Source organism: Nicotiana tomentosiformis, chromosome 5, assembly GCF_000390325.3.
Source record: "Nicotiana tomentosiformis chromosome 5, ASM39032v3, whole genome shotgun sequence".
Classification (NCBI taxonomy): domain Eukaryota; kingdom Viridiplantae; phylum Streptophyta; class Magnoliopsida; order Solanales; family Solanaceae; genus Nicotiana; species Nicotiana tomentosiformis.
Window position 1 is genome coordinate 53965698 of NC_090816.1, and position 26565 is coordinate 53992262.

General features: G+C 42.1%; 1 protein-coding gene across 1 annotated transcript in view; it reads right to left on the minus strand.

The window, feature by feature from the left end:
* Positions 1-13156: 13156 nt before the first annotated feature.
* LOC138892371 (uncharacterized) overlaps positions 13157-26565 on the minus strand; it is a 38245-nt gene continuing 24836 nt past the window's right edge. Inside the window, exons 5-8 of the mRNA XM_070176079.1 lie at positions 13794-13853; positions 13654-13685; positions 13544-13563; positions 13157-13353 (exon numbers count right to left, since the gene is read on the minus strand). Coding sequence (XP_070032180.1) covers positions 13157-13353; positions 13544-13563; positions 13654-13685; positions 13794-13853 — 309 coding nt within the window. The remainder of the gene's footprint in view (positions 13354-13543; positions 13564-13653; positions 13686-13793; positions 13854-26565) is intronic.

Below are 26565 nucleotides of genomic sequence, written 5' to 3' on the forward strand. Positions count from 1 at the left end.
TGAGCTATTGAGAAAGATTGAGTGACTGTTTCCCTGAGAAGCGGTATTTGCTTCTATTGTTGTTGCACATAGTTGTTATATGTCATTGTTTTGAAACTTCTGAGAGATTTTGTATCAGGAGTGTTCTCGAACTTGGCATTTATAAATTGATAGACTTAAACTGCCGAATTTGAAAGCAGTTCTACTTTCTTGTTGAGATTTTTGATAATGAACTATAACTGCATAGCTCGTCACTATCTTTCAGTTCCTTATTTATTATTATTACTTACAGAGTTGGTTGTACTCACGCACCATGAACTTCGTGTGCTGATCCAAGTGTTCCCGGTCATAGCGGGTGTTGATATTTGAGCAGCTGATCCCAGAGACTATCGATGTAGCTGCATGGCGTTCGCTGGCCTTGGCTCTCCTTCATTATCTTTTTTGCATTTCAGTTCTTATTCCTTAGACATTGTATTAGACTGTTCTGGACTGTTCCTGGTATAGATGCTCATGTACTCGATAACTCCCCCTTTTTGAGATAGATTGTATTGTGTAGCGGGTTTATTTCTGTTTCTAAAAGGTTTTCTTAAATGTTAATTGCTTTCATCTAAAAATTTAAAGATTTACTTTGTTAAGATAGTTGAGTAGTGGCTTGTCTAGTACCACGATAGGCGCCATCACGACGGTTGGTTTTTGGGTCGTGACAAATTGGTATCAGAGCCTAGGTAACATAGGTCTCACAAGTCATGAGCAGGTTAAGTAGGGTCTCGCGGATTGGTACGGAGACGTATGTACTTATCTTCGAGAGGCTGCCGAACCCTTAGGAAACTTCACAATTCTTGAATTCTTGTCGTGCAAATATGTTAATTTGGGTAACTAAACTTCTGTTGTTCTATTCTCTTACAGATGGTGAGGACACGTACTACCGGGCAGGGTGGACAGCCACCGGCACCACCAATCGGGGCCACGAGAGGCCGAGGTCGTGGTAGGGGCCGCGGTAGGGGAAGAGGTACAGTTCACCCAACAACTAGGGCAGCACCTGCAGATACACCAGTTGCCCCAGTTCAGGAGCAGGTTCCAGTTGTGGAGGAGCCTGTGGGACCAGCTCAGGCACTACCTGTGCCCATTGTGATTCCAGGACTTCAAGATGCCTTAACTCAGATTCTGATAGTTTGTACCGGCCTTGCTCAGGCGTTTTTGGCTCAGGCCGCACCTGCCACTTCTCAGGCCGGGGGAGGTACTCATACCCCTGTTGCCCGTACTCCAGATCAGGTAGTACAATGACTTCAGATACTGGGGGCACTACCAGCCCAGTCAGTTGCAGCTGCTCAGGCCCATGTGGTTCCTGTTATGTCTGCTGATGAGCAACGGAGATTGGAGAGGTTTGGGAGACTCCAGCCTCCTTCTTTCAGTGGTATAGAGGCGGAGGATGCCCAAGGTTTCTTGGACAAGTATTAGAGGATTCTCCGTACAGCAGGTATTCTGGAGACTAGTGGGGTCTCGTTCACTACTTTTCAGTTCTCTGGGGCTGTCTTCAGTTGGTGGGAGGCTTATGAGAGGCATAGGTCGGTCGGCGCAACACCCCTTACATGGCAAGAGTTCTCCGTTCTCTTCCTGGAGAAGTTCGTTTCTCTGTCCCGTAGAGAGGAGCTGCGCAGATAGTTTGAGCAGCTTCGTCAAGGTGATATATCTGTGAAGCAGTACGAGATGAGGTTTTTTGAGTTTTCCCGTCATGCAGTCTGGTTGGTTCCCACCGATAGGGAGAGGATCAGGAGGTTCATTGATGGCCTCACATTTCAGCCGCGGTTGCTTATGACTAGAGAGATGGTGTCTGGTGCTACTTTCGATGAGGTTGTCGACATTTCTCGTCAGATAGAGATGGTCTGTATCCTGCAATGGATTGAGAGGGAGGCCAAGAGGCCTCGGGCACAAGGTGGATTCAGCGGTGTTCCTTCGGGGGGTCAGTGCTACCACGTCAGGGGTCATCCTTACATGCATGCTCAAACGGCTCGCCCAGGTCACCGTGGTGCATCATCTGGCCATGGTTCATATAGTTATCAGCATGGTCTCTCATCTCTCAGTGCCCTTCCAGCTCAGAGTTCATCCCGTGCTCCATCGAGTCAGAGCTTCTCTATGCCAGGTCCTTCTACCAGTTATCCCGGTGCTCGGGCCCCCCTCCAGTCCCCACCACTAGGACCGGGGAGTTGCTATGAGTGTGGAAAGTTTGTTCATATCAGGAGATATTGTCCCTGCCTTATGAGAGGTCCGGCTCAGCAGAGGAGTCAGACTACGACTTCAGCACCAGTTACTTCACCACCCGCTCAGCCAGCTCGGGGTGGGTCCCAGTCAGCTAGAGGTCGCCCTAGAGGGAGAGGCCGATCAGGTGGCGGTCAGGCCCGATTCTATGCTCTTCCCGCCAGACCAGATGCCATTTCTTCGGATGCTGTGATCACAGGTATTATCTCAGTTTGCCACAAAGATGCCTCTGTATTATTTGATCCTAGTTCCACTTATTCATATGTGTCATCGTATTTTGCCCATTATATGGATATGCCCCATGATCTCTAGTTTTATCTGTTCATGTATCTACGTCGGTAGGAGATACTATTATTGTGGACAGGGTATACCGGTCGTGTGTAGTGACTATTGGGGGATTGGAGACCAGAGTTTACCTCTTGTTACTTAGTATGGTTGATTTCGATGTGATCTTGGGTATGGACTGGTTGTCCCCATATAATGTTGTTCTGGATTGCCACGCTAAGACCGTAACATTGGCAATGCCGGGGTTGCCACTGATTGAGTGGCGAGGTTCTCTAGACTATGTTCCCAGCAGAGTGATTTCATACTTGAAGTCTCAGCAAATTGTTGAGAAGGGTTGTCTATCTTATTTGGCCTTTGTGAGGGATGTTAGTACAGAGACCCATACTATTGATTCTGTTCCGGTGGTGCGAGATTTCCCAGATGTGTTTCCTGCAGACCTACCGGGCATGCCACCTGATAGGGATATTGACTTTGGCATTGACTTGGTGCCAAGCACTCAGCCCATTTCTATTCCTCCATACCGTATGGCACCAGTTGAGTTGAAGGAGCTGAAGGAGCAACTTTAGGAACTCCTTGATAAGGGGTTTATTAGGCCTAGTGTGTCACCTTGGGGTGCACCTGTTCTATTTGTGAAGAAGAAAGATGGTACTATGAGAATGTGCATTGATTATAGGCAGTTGAACAAAGTCACAATCAAGAACAAGTATACTTTTCCGCGTATTGATGATCTGTTTGACCAGCTATAGGGACTGAGGGTGTTCTCCAAGATTGATTTGAGGTCTGGGTATCACTAGTTGAAGATTCGGGACTCGGATATTCTTAAGACAGCTTCAGGTTCAGTTATAGTCATTATGAGTTCTTTGTGATGTCCTTTGGGCTGACCAACGGCCCAGCATCATTCATGCATCTGATGAACATTGTATTTCAGCCTTATCTCGACTCGTTTGTTATTGTGTTCATTGATGATATCCTGGTGTACTCTCATAGTCAGGAGGAGCACGCCCAACATTTGAGGGTTGTGTTGCAGCGGTTGAGGGAGGAGAAGCTTTATGCCAAGTTCTCCAAGTGTGAGTTTTGGCTCAGCTCGGTGGCATTCTTGGGGCACGTGGTGTCCAATGAGGGTATTCAGGTGGATCCGAAGAAGATAGAGGCGGTTCAGAGTTGGCCCAGACCGTCCTCAGCTACGGAGATTAGGAGCTTTCTTGGCCAGTTATTATCATCGCGTCATGGAGGGTTTCTCATCTATTGCTTCTCCCTTGACCAAATTGACCCAAAAGGGTGCTCCTTTTCAGTGGTCAGATGAGTGTGAGGAGAGCTTTCAGAAGCTCAAGACTACCTTGAACACAACTCCAGTTCTAGTTTTGCCGTCAGTTTCGGGCTCTTATACAGTGTATTGTGATGCTTCTCGGATCGACATTGGGTGTGTGTTGATGCAAGAGGGTAGAGTGATTGCTTATGCTTCATGCCAGTTAAAGCCTCATGAGAAGAACTACCCTGTTCATGATTTGGAACTAGCTGCCATCGTTCATGCATTGAAGATTTGGAGGCATTACCTCTGCGGTTTGTCTTGTGAGGTGTTTACGGATCATCGGAGCCTCCAGCACTTGTTCAAACATAAGAATATCAATTTGAGGCAGCAGAGATGGTTGGAGCTGCTAAGTGACTATGACATCACTATTCTGTATCATCCAGGGAAGGCCAATGTGGTGGCTGATGCCTTGAGTAGGAAGGCAATGAATATGGGTAGTCTTGATTTTCTTCCTGTTGGAGAGAGACCTCTTGCAGTTGATGTTCAGGCTTTGGCCAACCGGTTCGTGAGATTGGAGATTTCAGAGCCCAGTCGGGTTCTTGCTTGTGTGGTTTCTCTTTGTCTTCCTTATTTGATCGCATCAAAGAGCACCAGTATGATGATCCTTATTTGCTTGTCCTCAAGGACATGGTTCAGCACGCTGATGCCAGAGATGTGACTATTGGGGATGATGGGGTATTGAGGTTGCAGAGTTAGATTTGTGTGCCCAATGTGTATGGGCTACGTGAGTTGATTATTAAGGAGGGCCACAATTCACGATATTCCATTCATCCGGGTGCCACAAAAATGTATCAGGACTTGAGGCAGCACTATTGGTGGAGGAGGATGAATAAGGAGATAGTGGGGTTTGTAGCTCGATGCCTTAACTGTCAGCAGGTAAAATATGAGCATCAGAGACCGGGTGGCTTGCTTCAGAGGATAGAGATTCCAGAGTGGAAGTGAGAGCAAATCACCATGGATTTCGTAGTTTGTCTCCCACGGACTTCGAGGAAGTTTGATGCTATTTAGGTGGTTGTGGATCGGCTGACCAAGTCCGCGCACTTCATTCCAGTGGGCACCACTTATTCTTCAGAGCGACTGACTGAGATTTAAATCCGAGAGATTGTCCGCCTTCACGGTGTGCCGATTTTTATCATTTCAGATAGAGGCACATAGTTTACATCGCAATTTTGGAGAGCCGTGCAACGAGAGTTGGGCAAGCATGTGGAGTTGAGTACAATATTTCACCCTCAGACGGACGGGCACTCTGAGCGCACTTTTCAGATATTGGAGAATATGCTACGTACGTGTGTCATTGATTTTGGGGGTTCATGGGACCAGTTTCTGCCACTCGCGGAGTTTGCTTACAACAATAGTTATTAGTTGAGCATCCAGATGGCCCAGTATGAGGCTTTGTATGGGAGGTGGTGTAGATCTTCGGTGGGTTAGTTTGAGCCTGGTGAGGCTAGGCTTTTGGGTACAGACTTGGTTCAGGATGCATTGAACAAGGTTAAATTGATACAGGAGCGGCTTCGCACGGCACAATCTAGACAGAAGAGCTACGCTGATAGAAAGTCCGTGATGTGTCTTACATGGTTGGGGAGAAGGTTCTGCTGAAGGTTTTCACCCATGAAGGGTGTTATGCGGTTCGGGAAGAAGGGGAAGTTGATCCCTCGGTTCATTGGGCCGTTTGAGGTACTTCAGAGGATTAGGGAGGTGGCCTACAAACTTGCCTTGCCACCTATCTTGTCGAGTGTGCATCCAGTATTTCATGTTTCTATGCTCCGAAAGTATGTTGGCGACCCGTCTCAAGTTTTGGATTTCAGCATGGTTTAGTTGGATGGTGATTTGACTTACGATGTGGAGCCGGTGGCTCTTTTGGGTTGACAGGTTTGAAAGTTGAGGTCAAAGGATATAGCTTCAGTAAAGGTGCAGTGGAGAGGTCAGCCCGTTGAGGAGGCTACTTGGGAGACCGATCGGGAGATGCGAAGCACATATCCACACCTATTTGAGACTCCAGGTATGTTTCTAGACCCGTTTAAGGGTGGACATTTGTTTAAGAGGGGGAGGATGTAACGACCAGATCGGTCATTTCGAGAGTTATAGCCTCGTTCCCCTTTTTCTGCTCATTTTTGTACTTCACCATTGCTTTATGACTTATCGGGTTAGTTAGCTCGGGGCCGGAGAGAATTTAGAGTGAATTGAGACACTTAGTCTCTTAATTGAAAGCTTAAGTTGGAAAAGTCGACCGGATGTCGACTTAAGTGTAAACGACCTCGGATTTGAATTTTGATAGTTCTGTTAGCTCCGTTGGGTGATTCTGGACTTAAGAGCATGTACTAATTGTGATTTGGAGGGCGGGAGTAGAATTAGGCTTGAAATGGCGAAAGTTGGAATTTTGGAAAGTTTGACCGAGAGTGAACTTTTTGATATCAGGGTCGAATTGGATTTTCAGAAGTTGGAGTAGGTTCGTGGTGTCATTTATGACTTATGTGCAAAATTTGGGGTCAATCGGACGTGATTTGATAGGTTTCGACGTCGTTTTTAGAATTTGGAAATTTCAAAGTTCATTAGGCTTGAATCTGTGTGAAATTCATGCTTTTGACGTTGTTTGAGGTCATTTGAGGGTTCGACTGAGTTTGTATTGGGTTATAAGACTTGTTGGTATGTTTGGTTAAGGTCCCGGGGGCCTCGGGTTGAATTCGGGTGGTTAACGGACTTGGAAGTAAGTTGAGGAAGTAGCTGAAGTTTTGCTGCTGCTGGTGTAATCGCACCTGCGGAATGGGTACCGCAGGTTCGAGCCCGCAGAAGCTGGAAGGAGCCCCTAGAAGCGAAAAGGAGGAGGCTTGGCAGTGGCCGCAGGTGCGAGGTCCTTTCCGCACATGCGAGGCCGCAGATGCGGACCTGTTGCACAGGAGCGCTTCCATAGAAGCGGAAAAGAGTGCGCAGGTGCGGTAGCTGGAGAAGTTAGTGATTTCCGTAGAAGCGGACTTTTTACCATAAAAGCGGGACCGCAAAAGCGTGATTTGGGCCGTAGGTGTGGAAGACCTGGGTAGAACATAGAAATACGAGGTTTCGAGATTTTTCACCATTTCTAACATTTTGTGCTCGGATTTTAGAGATTTTGAGAGGGATTTCAAGGAGAATTCTTGAGGTAAGATCCCTGTGTCCATTTTTCTTCAATAATTACGTTTCCCCACTGATTGTACACCTAGTTGGTAAGTTTTGAGGTGAAATTTGGGGGTTTGAGGCTAGGGATTTGGAGAGTTAATTTTGGGGAATTGAATGGCCATTTGATGTCGGATTTTTATAAATTTGGTATGGTTAGACTCGTGAGTGAATGAGCTTTTTGGTGACTTTTGTCGGATTTTGAGACATGGGCCCGGGGGCCGAGTTTGAGCCAATTTCGGATTTTGGCTTATAATTTATATTTTTCTTATGGAATTAATTCCTTTAGCCGTATTGATTGTATTGTATTACTTATGGCTAGATTCGGGACGTTATGAGACCGATTCGTGAGGCAATGGCATTTTGGAGTAGAGTTTTAGCTCGGTTTGAGGTAACAGATTTAAATCTGGTCCTGAGGGTATGAAACCCCGGATTTTGTTGTTATATGATTGTTTGCTGGTGACACTCATGCTGGGTGACGGGCGTATAGGCGTGCACCGTAGGAATTGTGACTTGGTCCATTCCGTGGAACTATTAAGTTGAATAACTTGTTGTTAGCTATATGCTCTCCATGTGTTATAGAAATTTGACTGCAAATCATGTTAGGAGTCATTCTTAGGCTATGTAACTGCACTGTTGGGACCCGCAAAGGTCGTATACTCGTTGAATTAATTGCTAATTGCTATTTTGTACTCAGTCACATTTTACTTGTGTATCATATCTCAGTCTCTTCTTGTTTCTTGCTGATACATTATATTATCTTTGTTTAGGCTGATTTTTATGATTTCTGAGAGCCCAAGAGACTGGAGAGGTTGGTGACTGAGTTAGGGCCTAAGTACCGAGATGTGAGCTATATGTAGGTATATGGATCGGGTTGCACGCTGCAACGAGCCTTAGGGCTATATATATGGATCGGGTTGCACGCCGCAACAAGCCTTAGGGCTGTATATATGGATCGGGTTGCATGCCGCAACGAGCCCCAGGGCTATATGTATATATGGATCGGGTTGCACGCCACAACGAGCCTTATGAATATTTATATGGATCGGGCTGCACGCCGCAACGATATAGCGCTTGGGCTGAAGGAGCCCTTCCTGAGTCTGTACACCCCCAGTGAGCACAGGTACCTATTGAGTGTGAGTGTTGAGGGCTGAGAGCTGAGTGATGATCTATTGAGATAGATTGAGTGACTGTTGCCCTGAGAGACGATATTTGCTTCTATTGTTGTTGCACATAGTTGTTATATGTCATTGTTTTGAAGCTTCTAAGGGATTTTGTATCAGGATTCTTCTCAAACTTGGCATTTATAAATTGATTGACTTAAACTGCCGAATTTGAAAGCAGGTCTACTTTCTTGTTGAGAATTCTGATAATGAACTATAACTGCATAGCTCATCACTATCTTTCAGTTCCTTATTTATTATTGTTACTTATTGAGTTGGTTGTACTCACGCTACACCCTGCACTTCGTGTGCCGATCCAGGTGTTCCCGATCATAGCGGGTGTTGATATTTGAGTAGTTGATCTCGGAGACTATCGAGGTAGTTGCATGGCGTTCGCAGGCCTTGGCTCTCCTTCATTATCTTTATCGCATTTCAGTTCTTATTCCTTAGATATTGTATTAGACTGTTCCTGGTATAGATGCTCATGTACTCGATGACTCCCCGATTTTGGGATAGATTGTATTGTGTAGCGGGTTTATTTTTGTTCCTAAAAGGCTTTCTTAAATGTTAATTGCTTCCATCTAAAATTTTAAAGCTTTTACTGTGTTAAGATAGTTAAGTAGTGGCTTGCCTAGTACCACGATAGGCACGATCACGACGGTTGGTTTTTGGGTCGTGACAACCCCACTGCAATGCGTGACCCATCCAAACACCGGTCCATATGAAATACCTCAAGCCACAATGCTCAAAATCAACAACCACACGCGATTATACATCAAGGACATGAAGTGCATGACCATAACCATGGAGAAGTGAATAACACAATATACCACAGCTCGAAAAAACCATAACTGAGGCGCAATCAACCATTTAACACCCCAATAACCATCTCGCTCGAATACTGCCGCAAGGCCTAAAAAGAAACTCATCTAGTGTGCAAATAACCAACATATCAAGACCCATTGTAGCATAGAAGAGTAACACATTGAACATATCGGAAAACGAACATGCTAAACTCCAACTGAATGACACACCCCTCAATAATAACAATGCTGAGTCAACAAATCCGACCCGGTGTAGAATACACATACTCATTGGCCCTACCAATGGGCTCCCAAATCAACTTCATTATCCATAATTAAATAAATAACCCCCCAGAAGTCTATAATAACCTAACCATAACACATACTATTAACTGTCTAACTTTGGCTATACCTTCACAGTCTACAACCAAGGAATAATCTGCCTCTGAGAACTCCTCGTCTACAAATCCCTAGAATACCCGAATCACCATACCCTAAAACTGAACCGCAAACTTGTATATGCAAACCTCAATCCCAAACGACGCACCACATCTATCATATTATCAAATAAAATACGAGAATCCCATTATCAACTCTGAGTAATAAGCAGAATACATACTCAATCGGCCCCAAATCTTCCACTTGATCTCATCCAGGAAAAAAAAAATGCACAACAAACTCCTTATGCCTGTAGAATATATCTGTAAGGCCCCGTAAAAGTTTGCCAAGGAATTTAAGGTTTCATGGTGCCGAGGTAGGCTCACGTGTTTGAGAATTGTAGAAATTCTTGACCTTTTGGGTTGAGGAATGCAATGAGGAGTTGATGGAAATCTTTGGCTGAAGAAGGCGATTTTGCAATCAGTTTCGCAATCGCAGAACCATTTCACGAGCCGCATAATCATCGCAGAGTTGAGCAGAGAATTTGTTGAATTTTGAAGGTTGTTCTGTGGTCCATTATGCGATCGCATAGTTGTTTTGCGGTCCGCACATCCATCGCAGACTTGGCATAAAGAATTTTGGAGAGTGATTCTGTGGTCCACGCGACCGCATATCTGCTGCAAACCTATCTAGACTAGCCCGGATTTGGAAGACCATTTTGTGTCCATTTTGCAGACCGCAGACGTGATCTACGGTGCATTCCGCGACTGTAAAATTGAGATCAGAGGGTCCATTTCCTGATTTTATAACCGACCCCAATTTGATTAAAAGCCCTTGAAGCTCATTTTGGAGCAAAATTGTGATATTTTTAGAGAGAAGTGAGAGTGTTCTAGAGAGAAGTGAGGAAACCATAGGCTATTTGTTCATCAATCCTTGCTCAAGACTTGGATAATTCACAAGGAAAACTCACAAGGTCTTCATCTAAGAGGTAAGGTTCTAACCCTAGTCTTCAAATTCAAGTTTGGGCAGAAGATGAGAGATTGAGAGTATGATTCTTGGGTATGAGAGTTGTTATTTATGCATGCATGTAAATATAAGGATAGTGGGAAGGTAATTGAGCTAATATGAGTAAAATCTTGGTATTAAATGGGTTATGGAGTGAAGGAAATCTTGTAGAAGAACCTTGTGGTCCAATTTGCACACCTAGTGTTTGATAAAATGCCCAAATGAGCTGAAACCATGAATATCTTTCTAATTTGTGTTCAATTGTGTTATGTCTCAAAATAGATTGGGATTTCTAGGATTTTCGGAACATTGTAGTAACTTAAGGAAAGCTCAAGAAAGGTATGTTGGCTAAACTACTCTCTTAGAATTGAATTTCATGATGTTCCCGTAAGTTTCAAGTATGGTTGGCTCAGGTTCCTTATTCCCATGTTCCGAGTTGTTCCCAATAAATTTGATTGTCCCGAGTAAGCAAATTGTCGAGAATTATGTATTCAAAATGTGTTCCGAATGTTCCTATCACATTATGTTATCCTTCGGGAATGTGTTCAAGAATGATACATGTATTAAAATGTTATGGCTTTGAGTCGTGTTTCAAATGGAAGTCCATTATGCTTAACTTAGAAAGAATACTCCATGCGTCTAAAACTCCTATTGCTCATATGTGTACTTAAGGCCTTGAATTCAAATGCTCATATTATTGATAATCCATAAAGATGCTTGAAAGTGAAAGAAGTGAGTTGGAGATATAAAGTGTGGCCACCGTGCCAAGAATGAAAGTTATATTTGTGGCCAATGGTGCCAATGAAAAGAAATTATGTGACAAAGGTTAAGAAATGAGCCTTGATTCAACTGTTCCAAATTGACTTCGAAAATAGATTTGCCTAAAAGCTTATCTACTCAAGTCGTGCCCAAATGTGGTTGTTTCAACTTATGCTATGCTTTGTAAGTATTTCCAAAGTGTTTTGAGCTCATATATATTCATGAGTTGTAATTGTGTATTTCCCTTTTGGAGAAAAGTATTTCAAGAATAAATGATGTGCTACTCGTTTATGATTTTAACTTGTGCTTCGATTGCCAATCAATTTACTCCATTTCTTGGAAAGAAATCCATTGTGTTTAAAGTCTTCATCACTAATGAACCTAAAGTTGTGATTTTCGGAATATTTTATTTGTTGATATTTATGATGATGATCCATAAAAGGAAATAAATTAAAGTGTAGAATATGAAATACGGCCATTGTGCCATGAATGAAGAATCATATGTATGGCCAAGAGAGCCAATGAAATAATGATGTTGTAAGTGGTTGAAAGTGCCAATGAGGCTATAAATGGAGTGAAAGGTTATGAGGTAAATGAAATTGTATTTTTCTTTCCCTTGTATGAAAATCAAAAATATTTTTTTTCCAGGAGTATTGTTAGTCACTGAGGAAGGGTAGGTTAGTCACTGACATAACCTAACCCCGGAATACACCTCCACCTGCATATATTGGGGTGAGGCGGCAGGGCCGCTTTGTGTAGAGATTGTAATTGTGAATACACCTCCACCCGCATACATTAGGGTGAGGCGGCAGGGCCGTTTGTGTATGGATTGTGATTGTGAATACACCTCCACCCACACACATTAGGGTGAGGAGGCAGGGCCACTTTTTGTAGAGAATGTGATATTGAAATTACACCTCCACCCGCACACATTAGGGTGAGGCGGCAAGGCCGCTTTGTGTAGAGAATGTGGTATTGAAATTAAACCTCCACCCGCACACATTGGAGTAAAACGGCGGGGCCACTTTGTGTAGAGGTTGTTACAAGGGATCTCCCAACCAAAAATAATATTACTATCGTATTTTGAAAATTATTATGTTTTAACTTGGCATTTGGATCTCATTGGTTGTTGTTGCTGTTTCCATGGTTCTCCCTTTTTATGTTGGCATTCTATTTTGAAAGAGGACAGTTATCTTTACATACTAGTACTATTCCATATGTACTAACGTCCCTTTTGCCGGGGGCCTGCATCTTCAATGGATGCAGGTGGCTCAACAACGGACAGCTTTGGACCTCGTTAGTAGTTACTCCCTATTCAGCAGGTTTTGGTGGGCCCTACTCTGTTCCGGGCTTTATGTCATTGTTGTACTTTACGTTTTGAGGTATAGCCGGGGCCTTATTATCGGCACTTCCATTATACTCTTCGGTTCTACTTAGAGGCTCCGTAGACAGGTTGTGGGTGATGTTTGAAGTTTGGAATTAAACTAGTAAGTGTTGCTATTGGGCAAACATGTTTCTCATCATATCTATAAACTTGGAATATTTTTGGAAATCATAAATGAATATCCTTTAGTAATGGAAAAAGAATGTGGAACACTTGACTCTTCTCATATCTATCACTTGTACTGGTTCTTATATTGTTAATGGGCAAGGTTGGGGTAGAAGGTATCTAACATGCTTGCTTAACCGGGGTATCTCGGTTGAGCGCCAGTTGCGCCCCCCGAGGTCGGGGCGTGACAATGTCCATCCCAAGCCATGGTAGAAATCATCGAGAACTCTACGAAGCCCATTTGCACATAACCAAGCCATCAAAACTGAATCCCTCTAAATCAAACAAGTCATGCAGGTCGCCAAACCCAGGAGAATTTCCACCTCACACCTACACAGCCTCGCCAAATTAGAGAACCAAAAGAACCGATCATATCCATTACCATGCTGATCCAACCTACTACCAAGCTGTCCTATTTCTTTGAGTTCCCTCCGAATTGCCTTCAAGTTAACACTTCTCCTTGCCAATACACTACAACCCTTAACCCTATAAATCCTAGCATGAAAACACACCATCCTAAGGTCTATAAGCCACTGTATTCCCTCTTAAGTACCCAAAAATGCCACATCTGAGATACCCATTCTGAAGAGACCTTGCGTGAATCTAAAGATGTTTCCTTAACCTCGCTGATACTGAAATATAGAATCCACAATGATACATAAATACCGCAAGCCTCGACACCATCCATTGCAAATATCAGATCATAGCCTTTTACAATTCCTGAAATTCATCAAATACCACATATGAATCTTGAATCCATTAGAACCTCCTCGAGGGTTATCCACCCTATCCAAATTAAATGCATCGCCCAAATGAGCTGAAAGACATGTGCTCCATTAGAACACCAACACCCAAGGAAGTAATCCACCCCTCTAAGCAATCGAGTGAATCCCTTTTATTAGTACATTACCTTCAACACGAGCAACAAACCTAAACCATTCCAAGACCTCTGTATATCTATAAGGTGTAATGCATCATGCATCTAAAAATTTCCTTGCTTAAGTCATCCTCAAAACCAACCTCTGCAAGTCATAACCGATCCACAAGTATGCCTGCGATCGAAACCAATACAACACATAACTATACAATCAAATTGTCGATAACAGGCTCCCCCACTTGGCTTATATCCATAAAATAAACCATCCAATAACTCACAATACCCATACTATATTACCACTATACCCGCCACACTGAGGTTCAACTAAATCCTTCATGAGCCCCTGCAACACAAACCATAAAATGCCTCAAATCATCATCTAAGCTCGCATTCATCCTCGTGAAAGTCAAGTCAACTTTCTCAACCGACCCAAACTCAAATTGCAACACATATCACTCACCGGTAGAAAGAAACTCTCCACACAACATCATAAGGATCATATTTCCGTAGACCACCCTACAGGAGATAACCCACCTGTTTAGCTTCAAATTGGCATTTCACTACACCCTACCATGTCCACGACCATCATGCAATCACTTAATCTTCCCGAGTCTAAACTTATCAACAAGACATAAGAATCCGCTTCATCCCATAACTGGACAACATAAAAGTTCCCTCGACACAATCATAACTCGAGACTGTACAACAGATCAAAATAGAAATCAAGCATCCAATAGTCCTTTTAACATCCCAAGAAACCCTTCTCGTCATATCAAAGTCATCTGAACATATCCCGCCGTCACCTCATATTCTGCATATAGCTATCCAACCACTCATCGAGCCATAAATCCCTCTCCTAGAGATACTATCGGACATATAAGTCCAAAAGCATATTCTTAAAAATTTGAAACTACCGAGCCCAAGCTGCGGCCCAAACCCGGCCTCAAGTCCTCAAGACTAACCCATCACCAAAACACAGAAAACATATCTCGCCCCTCATCCATGGAATCATAAGCCATCAATGCACAGCTAATTCCAAGCACTCACATAGCATATGAGTGAGTGGAAGGAATTCAAAGAGATACTCTTCAAACTGAACTAAAGTCACACGATAAGGAAAGAAAGATGGGAAGTTTATCCTAGATGCCCTATAGCCCCTTGAAGATAAGTATGGATGTAATCATACCGATCTGCAAGACTCTACTAGATACTTGCTCATGACTCGTAGAACCTATGAACCTTGAGCTCTGATACCAACTTGTCACGACCCAAAATCCAGCTAGTCGTGATGGCACCTAACCCAACCCACTAGGTAAACCAAATGATAGACAATACAACTAAAATAGGATAAAAGGAATCAACAAATAAAATAACTGAGCTTTCTATATATAATCCAAAGGATTGGTAGTACAAATCATGAGCTTCTAAGACTTTGAATTTACAAAGTTGGCACGAAATAAATACATCATCTGTTTGCAGCATACATAAATAGATTTTACAAATCTGGAGCTACCAATGACAAGAGATAGCTATGACCAGAACGCAGGTACATCTTCAATGCCAGCTCTCGCCATATGCGACATCATCAGCTCTAAGGTCTGCTCGCAAGGTAAGAAGTGTAGTATGAGTATAACCGACCCTATGTACTCAATAAGTAACATACCTAACCTTAGGTTGAAAGTAGTGACGAGCTCGGGTAAAATGTTAGATTCCAACATCAATAGCCAATAACAGTTCATAACAGTATAGTGAAGACAATAAAGGTATATGACTCAGGAGATGCAATGCCAACTCATTCACAGATACGGAAAACATGCTTTTCAAATATAATAGTCCCAGCCTAAATCTTAGCAATGAAATCAATTAAACATGAGTTTATCAAGGAGCCGTGTCTTTCCCAACTTACAACATCAGATAAGACCTTTCAGTTACCAGTTAGTATGAGGAAGATGCATCTCTATGCCTACATATAAGATATACATATCAAGTGATCAGGTGTCATGTCACTGTCTAGCATACAAAGATATATCTCTATGCCTACATGTCAAATACTCAGTTTCATAGTGGAATCATTAAGTACACACACAATCTTAGGACACTCAAGGTACCTGGCTCACCTCAATATCAATATTACTATTGCAACGTGCAACCCAATTAAATATCAATATCGGCTTTATGGCCACATCAGTCATCAATTCGCTCAAGTCTCAATATGCAAACATCTCACTGAAACACATTCCAATTATATAACCTGGGATAACACAATATGTCTCAACTATAGATCAAACTCGTGTCACGTACATGGACACCAATAACATGTGAGATAGCATATCTAAAATGCACATAGACCGACATATAACATGCGGATGTAACTATCATGACTGTACAATATGACTACGGCTAAGGCAAATAGCTCAACATGGCGAAAATAGCCCTATCATGTCTCAAACAATTGAACAAGTAGCCTAGGCATGATATCAAACATGAATAATATCCCATGTAGTCACATAAATGGAGAAAACATGATACCAAAGAAGCATGATAGAAAAACAAGGCATGTAATAGTCTAGGAACTACCCACATCATGAATACCTCGGTGCATACACCCGCGCCCGTCACCTAGCATGTGCATCACCCCAATTCATCTCATATAACATAGTTCCTAGGGTTAAATACCCTCAAATCCAAGTTTAGATATGTTACTTACCTCGAACAAGCCAAATCCAATACCGAGTAAGCCAAACAATACACTAGCAATGCCATCCCATGTGTATCAACCTCCGAATTTCTTGAAACTAGCCAAAATCAGCTCAAAAACATCAAATAATGCCTAAGGAAACAATACCAAATGATAAAGGTCAAATCTTTACACATTTACTCAAAGTCAACCAAAAAGTCAAACCCGAGCCCGCACCTCAGAACCTGACAAAACTTACAAAATCCGATAACCCATTCATTTACGAGTCCAATCATACTAACTTCACTCAAATCCAACTCCGAATCGATGTTCAAAACTCAAAAATTCACTTTAGGGAAGTTTAGACAAAACCCCCAATTTCTATTTAAAATTCACAATTCAAATTCCAAAATTGAAGATAGATTCATGAAATATAATCAAAACCAAATCAAGAATACTTCCCCAATCCACGTGGTGAAAATCCTTCCCAAAATCACCCAACACCGAGCTCCAAGTCTCAAATGTGAATAAAAATGACCCAGCCCTCGATATATAGCTTTTGCCCAGGCATTTCCACTTTTGCGGAACGAAGGTCGCTTCTACAACAGTGCCTCTGCAGTTATTCCATCGCAGATGCGAGACCCACTCAAATCTAGCCTTTCCTCTCCTGCGCTCCAAAATGCACATCTGCAACCTCACAGGTGCGCTCCAGTTCCACATCTGCACTTATCGCACCTATGTGCACCTTTCGCGCCTGCGGACATACATGACCTCGCCCAAAATACGCTTCTGTAGATCTATAGGTGCGTACAAAATCCCGCATTTGTGGAAACAACCCAACTCCAGCTTCCTCACAGGTGCGTTAATAAAATCCGCTTCTGCGACCATCGCACCTGCATAATTCCAACCACAGGTGTGCAACACCAGAACCAGCTAAGACCATCAACCACACATGAATGAGAAATGGTTCGAAACAAGTTCGCAACTCCCTCGAGCCATCGAGGCCCTGTCCAAACATACCAACAAGTTCCAAAACATAACACGGGCCTACTCGAGGCCTCAAATCACACATAACAAAATCAAAACTATGAATCGCACCTTAAATCAAACTTAATGAACTTTTAAACTTTCAACTTCCAAAACTCGTGCCGAACCATTTCAAGTCAACTTGGAATGTCCTCAAATTTTGCACATAAGTCCTAAATGACATAACGAACTATTCCAATTCCCGGAACCACAAACCAAACCCGATATCATCAAGGTCAACTCCTGGTCAAGCTTATGAATATTTCAAACCTTCAAATTGCCAAATTTTTCCAAATAGTGTCGAAACCTTCTAAAAACATTCAAATGCAAATACATGCACACGCCCAAGTTCAAAATCACCATCCGGACCTAACGAAACCATCAAAACTCCGATCCGAAATCAAATACTCAAAAGTCAAACTTGGTAGACTCTTTCAACTTAAAGCTTCCTAGCTGAGAATCATTCTTTCGAATCAATCCCGAATCACCTGAAAACCAAAACTGATGATTCGCACAAGTCATAATACATCATATTAAGCTACTCAATACTCCAAACAGTTGAACATAATACAAATGCTCAAAATGACCTGCTGGGCCGTTACATTCTCCCCTACTTAAACATACGTTTGTCCTCAAATGTGCCAAGAGTCATTCCAAAGCCATCCAATCACTATGAAAACTCATCCAGCACATTCCCGTGGGTGATCCCATGTCACCCCAATCCATATAAGTTTGACAACACGACCTAACTGAAGATACTTCCTTCAACCTTAGCCTATATACCTTGGAATCAAATCTCCCAGACCCGGAATCCATTATAAGACCCGATTCTCACGTCTACACATTGTATAAGTTAGAACAAGATGTACCGATCCATAACCATAACCCGAAATGTAAACACAAGATATACCACATGACTCATATACTCACAACAGTAATTTCCAGCCACAATAGCTACTAAAAAACAAATCCGGTACCGATAACAAACCTCATATCAACTAAAGCCTTGTCCTAAACCTTCGTACACGAGGAATGGTGAATGAAACACACATAACATCATAACCACTCATCAGATCAACAAGTCATGGAGCTCTCTCTCGTCCGACAAGAACCATAGCCAAATTCTAGTTGATCAGTGTCATAATCCTTCCAAATATACCGTAATCAAATCTGATAGCACCCATTCTAGGTCCAATGACCTCATCTCATCAAACATAGCTATTCTACTGACATTACACACCAATACAACCTAAATCCAAAAGCCATGCAATCTGCGCACCAATAAGCAACAATTCGAGTGTACTCAAACATGGAAAATGACTCAAATGAGAGAAACACCCCGCAAGCTCAACAAGTACCACCACAAAAGTAATGCTATAAACCCATCATACATAGTAGAACCAAGACACACGAATCTATAACAAACGATCATATCCTAACATAACCCCGCTGCAATGCGTCACCCATCTGAACACCGGTCCATATGAAATACCTCAAGCCACAATGCTCAAAATCAACAACCACACGCGATTATACATCAAGGACACGAATTGCATGACCATAACCATGGAGAAGTGAATAACACAATATACCACAACCCGAAAAGACCATAATCAAGGCTCAATCAACCATTCAACACCCCAATAACCATCTCGCTCGAATTTTGCTGGAAGGCCCAAATAGAAACACATCTAGTGTGAAAATAACCAACAGATCAAGACCCATTGTAGCATAGAAGAGTAAAACATCAAACATATCGAAAAATGAACATGCTAAACTCCAACTGAATGACACACCCCTCAACAATAAAGTGTTGAGTCAACAAATCTGACCCGGTGTAGAATACACTTCCTCATTGGCCCTACCAATGGGCTCCCAAATTAACTTCGATCATCCACAATTAGATAAATAACCTCCCAAAATTCCATAATAACCTAACCATAACACATACTCTTAGCTGTCTAACTTTGCCTATACCTTCACAGTCCGCAACCAAGGAACAATCTGCCTCTAAGAACTCCTCGTCTCTAAATCCCTAGAATACCAGAATCACCATACCCGAAACTGAACCGCAAACTTGTACATGAAAACCTCAATCCCAAACGATGCAACACATCTATCGTACTATCAAATAAAATACGAGAATCCCATTATCAACTCTGAGTAACAAGCAGAATACAGACTTAATCAGCTCAAAATCTTTCACTTGATCTCATCCAGGAGAAAAGCACAATGCATAACAAATTCCATATGCCTGTAGAATATATCCATCCCAAGCCGTGGTAGAAATCATCGAGAACTCTATTAATACCATTTGCACATAACCAAGCCATCAAAACTGAATCTCTCTAAATCAACCGAGTCATAAAGTTTGCCAAGCCTAGGAGAACTGCCACCTCACACCTATAAAGCCTCGCCACATCAGAGAACCAAAAGAACTGATCATATCCATTACCATGCTGATCCAACCTACTACCAAGCTGACCTATTTCTACGAGTTCCCCCTGAATTGCCTTCAATTTAACACTTCTCCTTGCCAGTACACTACGACCCTTAACCCTATGCTCACCACAAGAAATCCTAGCATGAAACCACACCGTTCTAAGGCCCATAAGCCACTGTACTCCCTCTTAAGCACCCAAAAATACCACATCCGAGATACCCATTCTAAAGAGACCTTGTGTGAATCTAAAGATATTTCCTAAACTTCTCTGACACTAAAATATAGAATCCATAATGATACTGAAATACCGCAAGTCTCGACACCATCCATTAAAAATATCAGATCATAGCCTTTTACAATTCCTGAAGTTCCTCAAATGCCACATATGAATTTTGAATCCATTAGAACCTCCTCGGGGGTCCTCCACCCTATCCAAATCAAATGCATCGCCCAAATGATCCAAAAGACCTGTTCTCCATTAGCATACCAACACCCAAAAAAGTAATCCACCCCTCTAAGCAATCGAGTGAATCCCTTTTATTAGTACCTTACATCCATCACGAATAACAAACCTAAACCATTCCTAGACCTCCGTATATCTATAAGGTGTATTGCATTATGCATCCAAAAATTTCCTTGCTTAAGTCATCCTCAAAACCAACCTCTGCAAGTCATAACCGATCCACAAGTATGCCTTCGGCCGAAACCAATACAACACATAACCATATAATCAAATCATCAATAACAGACTCCCCCCACTTGGCTCATATCCATAAAATAAACCATCCGATAACTCACAATACCCATACTCTATTGCCACTATACTCGCCACACTGAGGTTCAACTAAATCCTTCATGAGACCATGCAACACAAACCATAAAATGCCTCAAATCATCAGCTAAGCTCGCATTCATCCTCGTGACAGTCAAGTCAACTTTCTCTCAACCGACCCAAACTCAAATTGCAACACATATAACTCACTGGTAGAAAGCAACTCTCCACACAACATCATAAGGATCATACTTCCGCAGACAACCCTGTAGGAGATAGCCCACCCGCTTAGCCTCAAATTGGTATTTCACTACGCCCTACCATGGCCACGACCATCATGCAATCACGTAATCTTCCCGAGTCTAAATTCGTCAACAAGACATAAGAATTCGCTTCATCCCATAACTTGACAACATGAAAGATCCCTCGACACGATCATAACTCGAGACTGTACAACACATCAAAATAGAAATCAAGCATCCAATAGTCCTTTTTAAATCCCAAGAAACCCTTCTCGTCATATCAAAGTCATTTGAACACATCCCGCTGTCACCTCATATTTTTCATATAGCTATCCAATCACTCATCGAGCAATAAATCCCGCTCCCAGGGCTACTACTGGACATATAAGTCCAAAAGCATATTCTTACAAAATTGAAACTACCAAACCCAAGCTGCAGCTCAAACCCGGTCTCAAGTCCTCAAGACTAATCCATCACCAAAACACAGAAAATAGATCTTGCACCTCATCCATGGAATCATAAGCCGTCAATGCACAACTGATGCCAAGCACTCACATAACATACGAGTGAGTGGAAGGAATTCAAAGAGATACTCTTCAAATGGAATTAAAGTCGTACGATAAGGAAAGAAAGATAGGAAGTTTATCCTAGATGCCCTATAGCCCCTCGGAGATAAGTATGGACGTCATCATACCAATCCGTAAGACTCTACTAGACACTTGCTCATGACTCATAGAACCTATGAACCTTGAGCTTTGATACCAACTTGTCACGACCCAAAATCTACCTAGTCGTGATGACACCTAACCCAACCCTCTAGGTAAACCAAATGATAGACAATACAACTCAAATAGGATAATATGAATCAATAAATAAAATGACAAAGCTTTCTATACAAAATCCCAAGGATTGGTAGTACAAATAATGAGCTTCTAAGACTTAGAATTTACAAAGTTAGTACGAAAAAAATACATCATCTGTTCGGAACATACATAAACATATTTTATAAATCTGAAGCTACCAATGACAAGAGGCAGTAATGACCAGAACGCAGGTACATCTTCAATGCCAGTTCCCACCATATGCGACATCATCAGCTCTAAGGTCTACACGCAAGGTACAAAAGTATAGTATGAGTATAACCGATCCCATGTACTCAATAAGTAACATACCTAACCTTAGGTTGAAAGTAGTGACGAGCTCGGGAAAAGGGTCAGATTCCAACATCAATAGACAATAGCTGTTCATAATAGTATAGTGAAGACAATAAAGTTATATGACTCAGGAGATTCACTGCCAACTCATTCACAGATACGGAAAACATGCTTTTCAAATATAACAGTCCCACCCTAAATATTAGCAATAAAATCAATTAAACATGAGTTTATCAAGGAGTTGTGTCTTTCCCAACTTAAAACATCAGATAAGACCTTTCAGTTACCAGTTAGTATGAGGAAGATACATCTCTATGCCTACATGTCAGATATGTAGATCAAGTAATCAGGTGTCATGTCACTGTCTAGCATACGAAGGTATATATCTATGCCTACATGTCAAATATACATGTCAAATACTCAGTTTCACAGTGGAATCATTAAGTACACATACAATCTTAGGACACTCAAGGTACCTGGCTCAGATGCCCCAATAATATCACCGTGGATCCATCAAAATAATCATACTGAGCACTTTATGGGTGCCTGGCATAATTGCCCATCATCTAAGAACATATATGAAATATTGTGCCTGCTCCCACTACTGGCATGTCAGACTCCGGAGGGACGGATCCTACCCAAGCGCTAATCATAATCACTTAGCCCAAATGGTGAGGCCTGGTGCCCGCGTAACCTCAAATCAATAAAACTTATCCCAATGCGGGGCCTAGCATTTGCATCACCTCAATATCAATATTACTGTTGCAGTGTGCAACCCGATTAAATATCAATATCGGCTTTATGGCCACATCAACCATCAATTCGCTTAAGTCTCAATATGCAGACATCTCACTGAAACACATTCCAATTATATAACCCGGGATAACACAATATGTCTCAAATATAGTTCAAACTCGTGTCACGTACATGGACACCAATAACATGTGAGATAGCATATCTAAAATGCACATAGATTGAAATATAACATGCGGATGTAACTATCATGACTGTACAATATGACTACGGCTAAGGCAAATAGCTCAACATGGCAAAAATAGCCCTATCATGTCTCAAACAATTGAACATGTAGCCTAGGCATACTATCAACGTGAATAATATCCCATGTACTCACATAAATGGAGAAAACATGATACCAAAGAAGCATGATAGAAAAACAAGGCATGTAATAGTCTAGGAACTACCCGCATCATGAATACCTCGGTGCATACACCCGTGCCCATCACCTAGCACGTGCATCTCCCCAATTCATCTCATATAACATAGTTCCCAGGGTTAAATACCCTCAAATCCAAGTTTAGATATGTTACTTACCTCGAGCAAGCCAAATCCAATACCAAGTAAGCCAAACAATACTCTAGCAACGCCATCCCGTGCATACCAACCTCCGAATAGCTCAAAACTAGCCAAGTGCAACTCAAAAACATCAAATAATGCCTAAGGAAACAATCCCAAATGATAAAGGTCAAATCTTTACACATTTACTCAAAGTCAACCAAAAAGTCAAACCCGGGCTCGCACCTCGGAACCTGACAAAACTCATAAAATATGACAACCCATTCAATTACGAGTCCAATCATACTAACTTCACTCAAATCCAACTCCGAATCCATGTTCAAAACTCAAAAATTTACTTTACGAAAGTTTAGACAAAACCCCCCAGTTTCTCTTTAAAATTCACAATCCAAATGCCAAAATCGAAGATAGATTCATGAAATATAATAAAAATCGAGTCAAGAATACTTACCCCAATCCACGTGGTGAAAATCCTTCCCAAAATCACCCAAACCCAAGCTCCAAGTCTCAAAATATGAATAAAAATGACCCAGCCCTCGATATATATCTTTTGCCCAGACATTTCCACTTTTGCGGAACAAAGGTCGCTTCTACAACATCGCAGATGCGAGACCCACTCAAATCCAACTTTTCCACTCCTACGCTCCAAAATGCGCATCTGCAACCTCACAGGTGCGCTCCAGTTTCACATCTGCACTTATCGCACCTACGTGAACCTTCCGTGCCTGCGGACATACATGATCTTGCCCAAAATGCGCTTATGCGGCTCCAAAGCTCCCGTCATTTACATCATTAGCTCTAAGGTCTGCACGCAAGGTGTAGAAGTGTAGTATGAGTACAGCCGACCCCATGTACTCAATAAGTAACAAACCTAACCTTAGGTTAAAAGTAGTGACGAGCTCGGAAGAATAGTCAGAGTCTAACATCAATAGCCAATAACAATTCATAACAATATAGTGAAGACAATAAAGGTATATAACTCAGGAGATGTAATACCCAACTCGTTCACAGATATAGAAAAGCATACATGGTTTTTAAATATAATAGTCCCAGCCTAAATCTTACCACTGAAATCAATTAAACATTAGTTTATCAAGGAACTGTGTCCTTCCCAACTTACAACATCAGATAAGACCTTTAGTTTACCAGTTAGCATGAGGAACATACATCTCTATGCCTACATGTTAGATATACCTGTCAAGTAATTAGGTGTCATGTCACTGACTAGCATAAGGAAGGTATAACTCTATGCCTATATGTCAAATATACGTGTCAAATAATTAGTTTCACAGTGGAATCATTAAGTACACACACAATCTTAGCACACTGAAGGTGCCTGACTCAAATGGCCTAACAATATCACCGTGGATCTATCAAAATAATCACACTTAGCATTGTAAGGGTGCCTGTCATAATTGCCCATCATCAAAACATGTATATGAAATGTTGTGCCTGTGCCCACTACTGGCATGTCAGACTCCGGAGGGGCGGATCCTACCCAAACGCTAATCATAATCACTTAGCCCAAATGGTGGGACCTGGTGGCCGCATAGCCTCAAATCAGTACAGCTTAGCCCAATGTGGGGCCTGGCATATGCGTTACCTCAATATCAATATAACCGTCGAGGCATGCAACCCGATCCAAATATCAATATAAATACGGCTCTATGGCCCACATCAGTCATCAATCCGCTCAAGTCTTAATATGCAGACATCTCACAGAAACACAATCCAATTATATAACATGGGATAACACAATATGTCCCAAATATAGTTCAAATTCGTGTCACGTACATGGACACCAATAACATGTGGGACAACATATCTAAAGTGCACAGAGACCGAGATATAACATACATATGTAACTATCATGACTGTACAATATGACTACGGCTAAGGCAAATAGCTCAACATGGCAAAAGTTTCCCTATCATGTCTCAAACAATTGAACATGTAGCCTAGGCATGCTATCAACGTGAATAATATCCCATGCAGTCACATAAATAGAGAAAACATGATATCAAAGAAACATGGTGGCAAAACAAAGCATGTAATAGTCTAGGAACTACACGCATCATTAATACCTCGGTGCACGCACCTGCGCCCGTCACCTAGCACGTGCGTCACCCCAATAAATCTCATATATCATAGTTCCCAGGGTTAAATAACCTCAAATCCAAGTTTATATATGTTACTTACCTCGAACAAGCCAAATCCAATACCGATCAAGCCAAACAATACTCTAGAAACACCATCCTGTGCGTATTAATCTTTGAATGGCTCAAAACTAGCCAAAAGCAACTCAGAAACATCAAATAATGCATAAGGAAACAATCCCAAATGATAAAGGTCGAATCTTTACACATCTACTCAAAGTCAACCAAAATGTCAAACCTACGCTCGCACCTCGAAACCTGACAAAAATTACAAAATCTAACAACCCATTCAATTACGAGGGTAACCATACCGATTTCACTCAAATCGGACTCCGAATCGATGTTAAAACTCAAAAATTCACTTTAGGGAATTTTAGACACCCGAATCCATATGGTGAAAATCCTCTCAAAAATCACCCAAAACCGAGCTCCAAATCTCAAAATGTGAATAAAAATGACCCAGCCCTGGATCTATAGCTTCTGCTTAAGCATTTCTGCTTTTGCGAAACAAAGGTCGCTTCAGTGACACCGCATCAGCGGTTATTCCATCGCAGATGCGAGATCTACTCAAATCAAGCCTTTCCGCTCCTGCGCTCCAAAATGCGCATGTGCAACCTCGCAGGTGCGCTCCAGTTACACATCTGCACTTCTTGATGATATGCTATAATATCGTATTTTAGTCGCTTATTGCACTCTAATTCACATGACTTTATTTGTGTTTGAGCTTTAATTGGTAGTGTTTTGCACTTATTGTGTGTTTTATACCTTGTAGGAGCAATTACGAGTTATGTAGATGTTGTGGAGCTAATTCGAGCTATTTGGAGCTTTGAAGTTTGAGTAAAGGCCCAAGGGATTAAGCCGAGATCATATTCGGGGATCAATGGACGAATAGTGCACTTAGTGGGAGGAAAAAGAGTTGAGAAGGAGGAAAACCCAGGTGCACGACCACGCATGAGAGACCCCCAGCGTGCACTTGAGAGCGCAAGTGATGCAGTGTACTGCTAGAGGTGCGTGGCCATGTGTGCGGTCACACCTCCAGGTGCGCGGCCGCGTACGTCCGCTTTCGGGAACTTTACCCAAGCTTATTTTTGTAAATTTGGATGCTACTCTTTTTGACCTATACGAAGCCTAGCTCGCCTCAAAACAAGGTATCTCGGATTTTGGAGCAATGTTTGGAGAGAAGAAGGCAAGGAAACAACGGAGACTCTAAATACTTCATCCAATTCATTCAATACGGAAGTTTGGTTGATTTTGGGAATCGTAATGTCTTC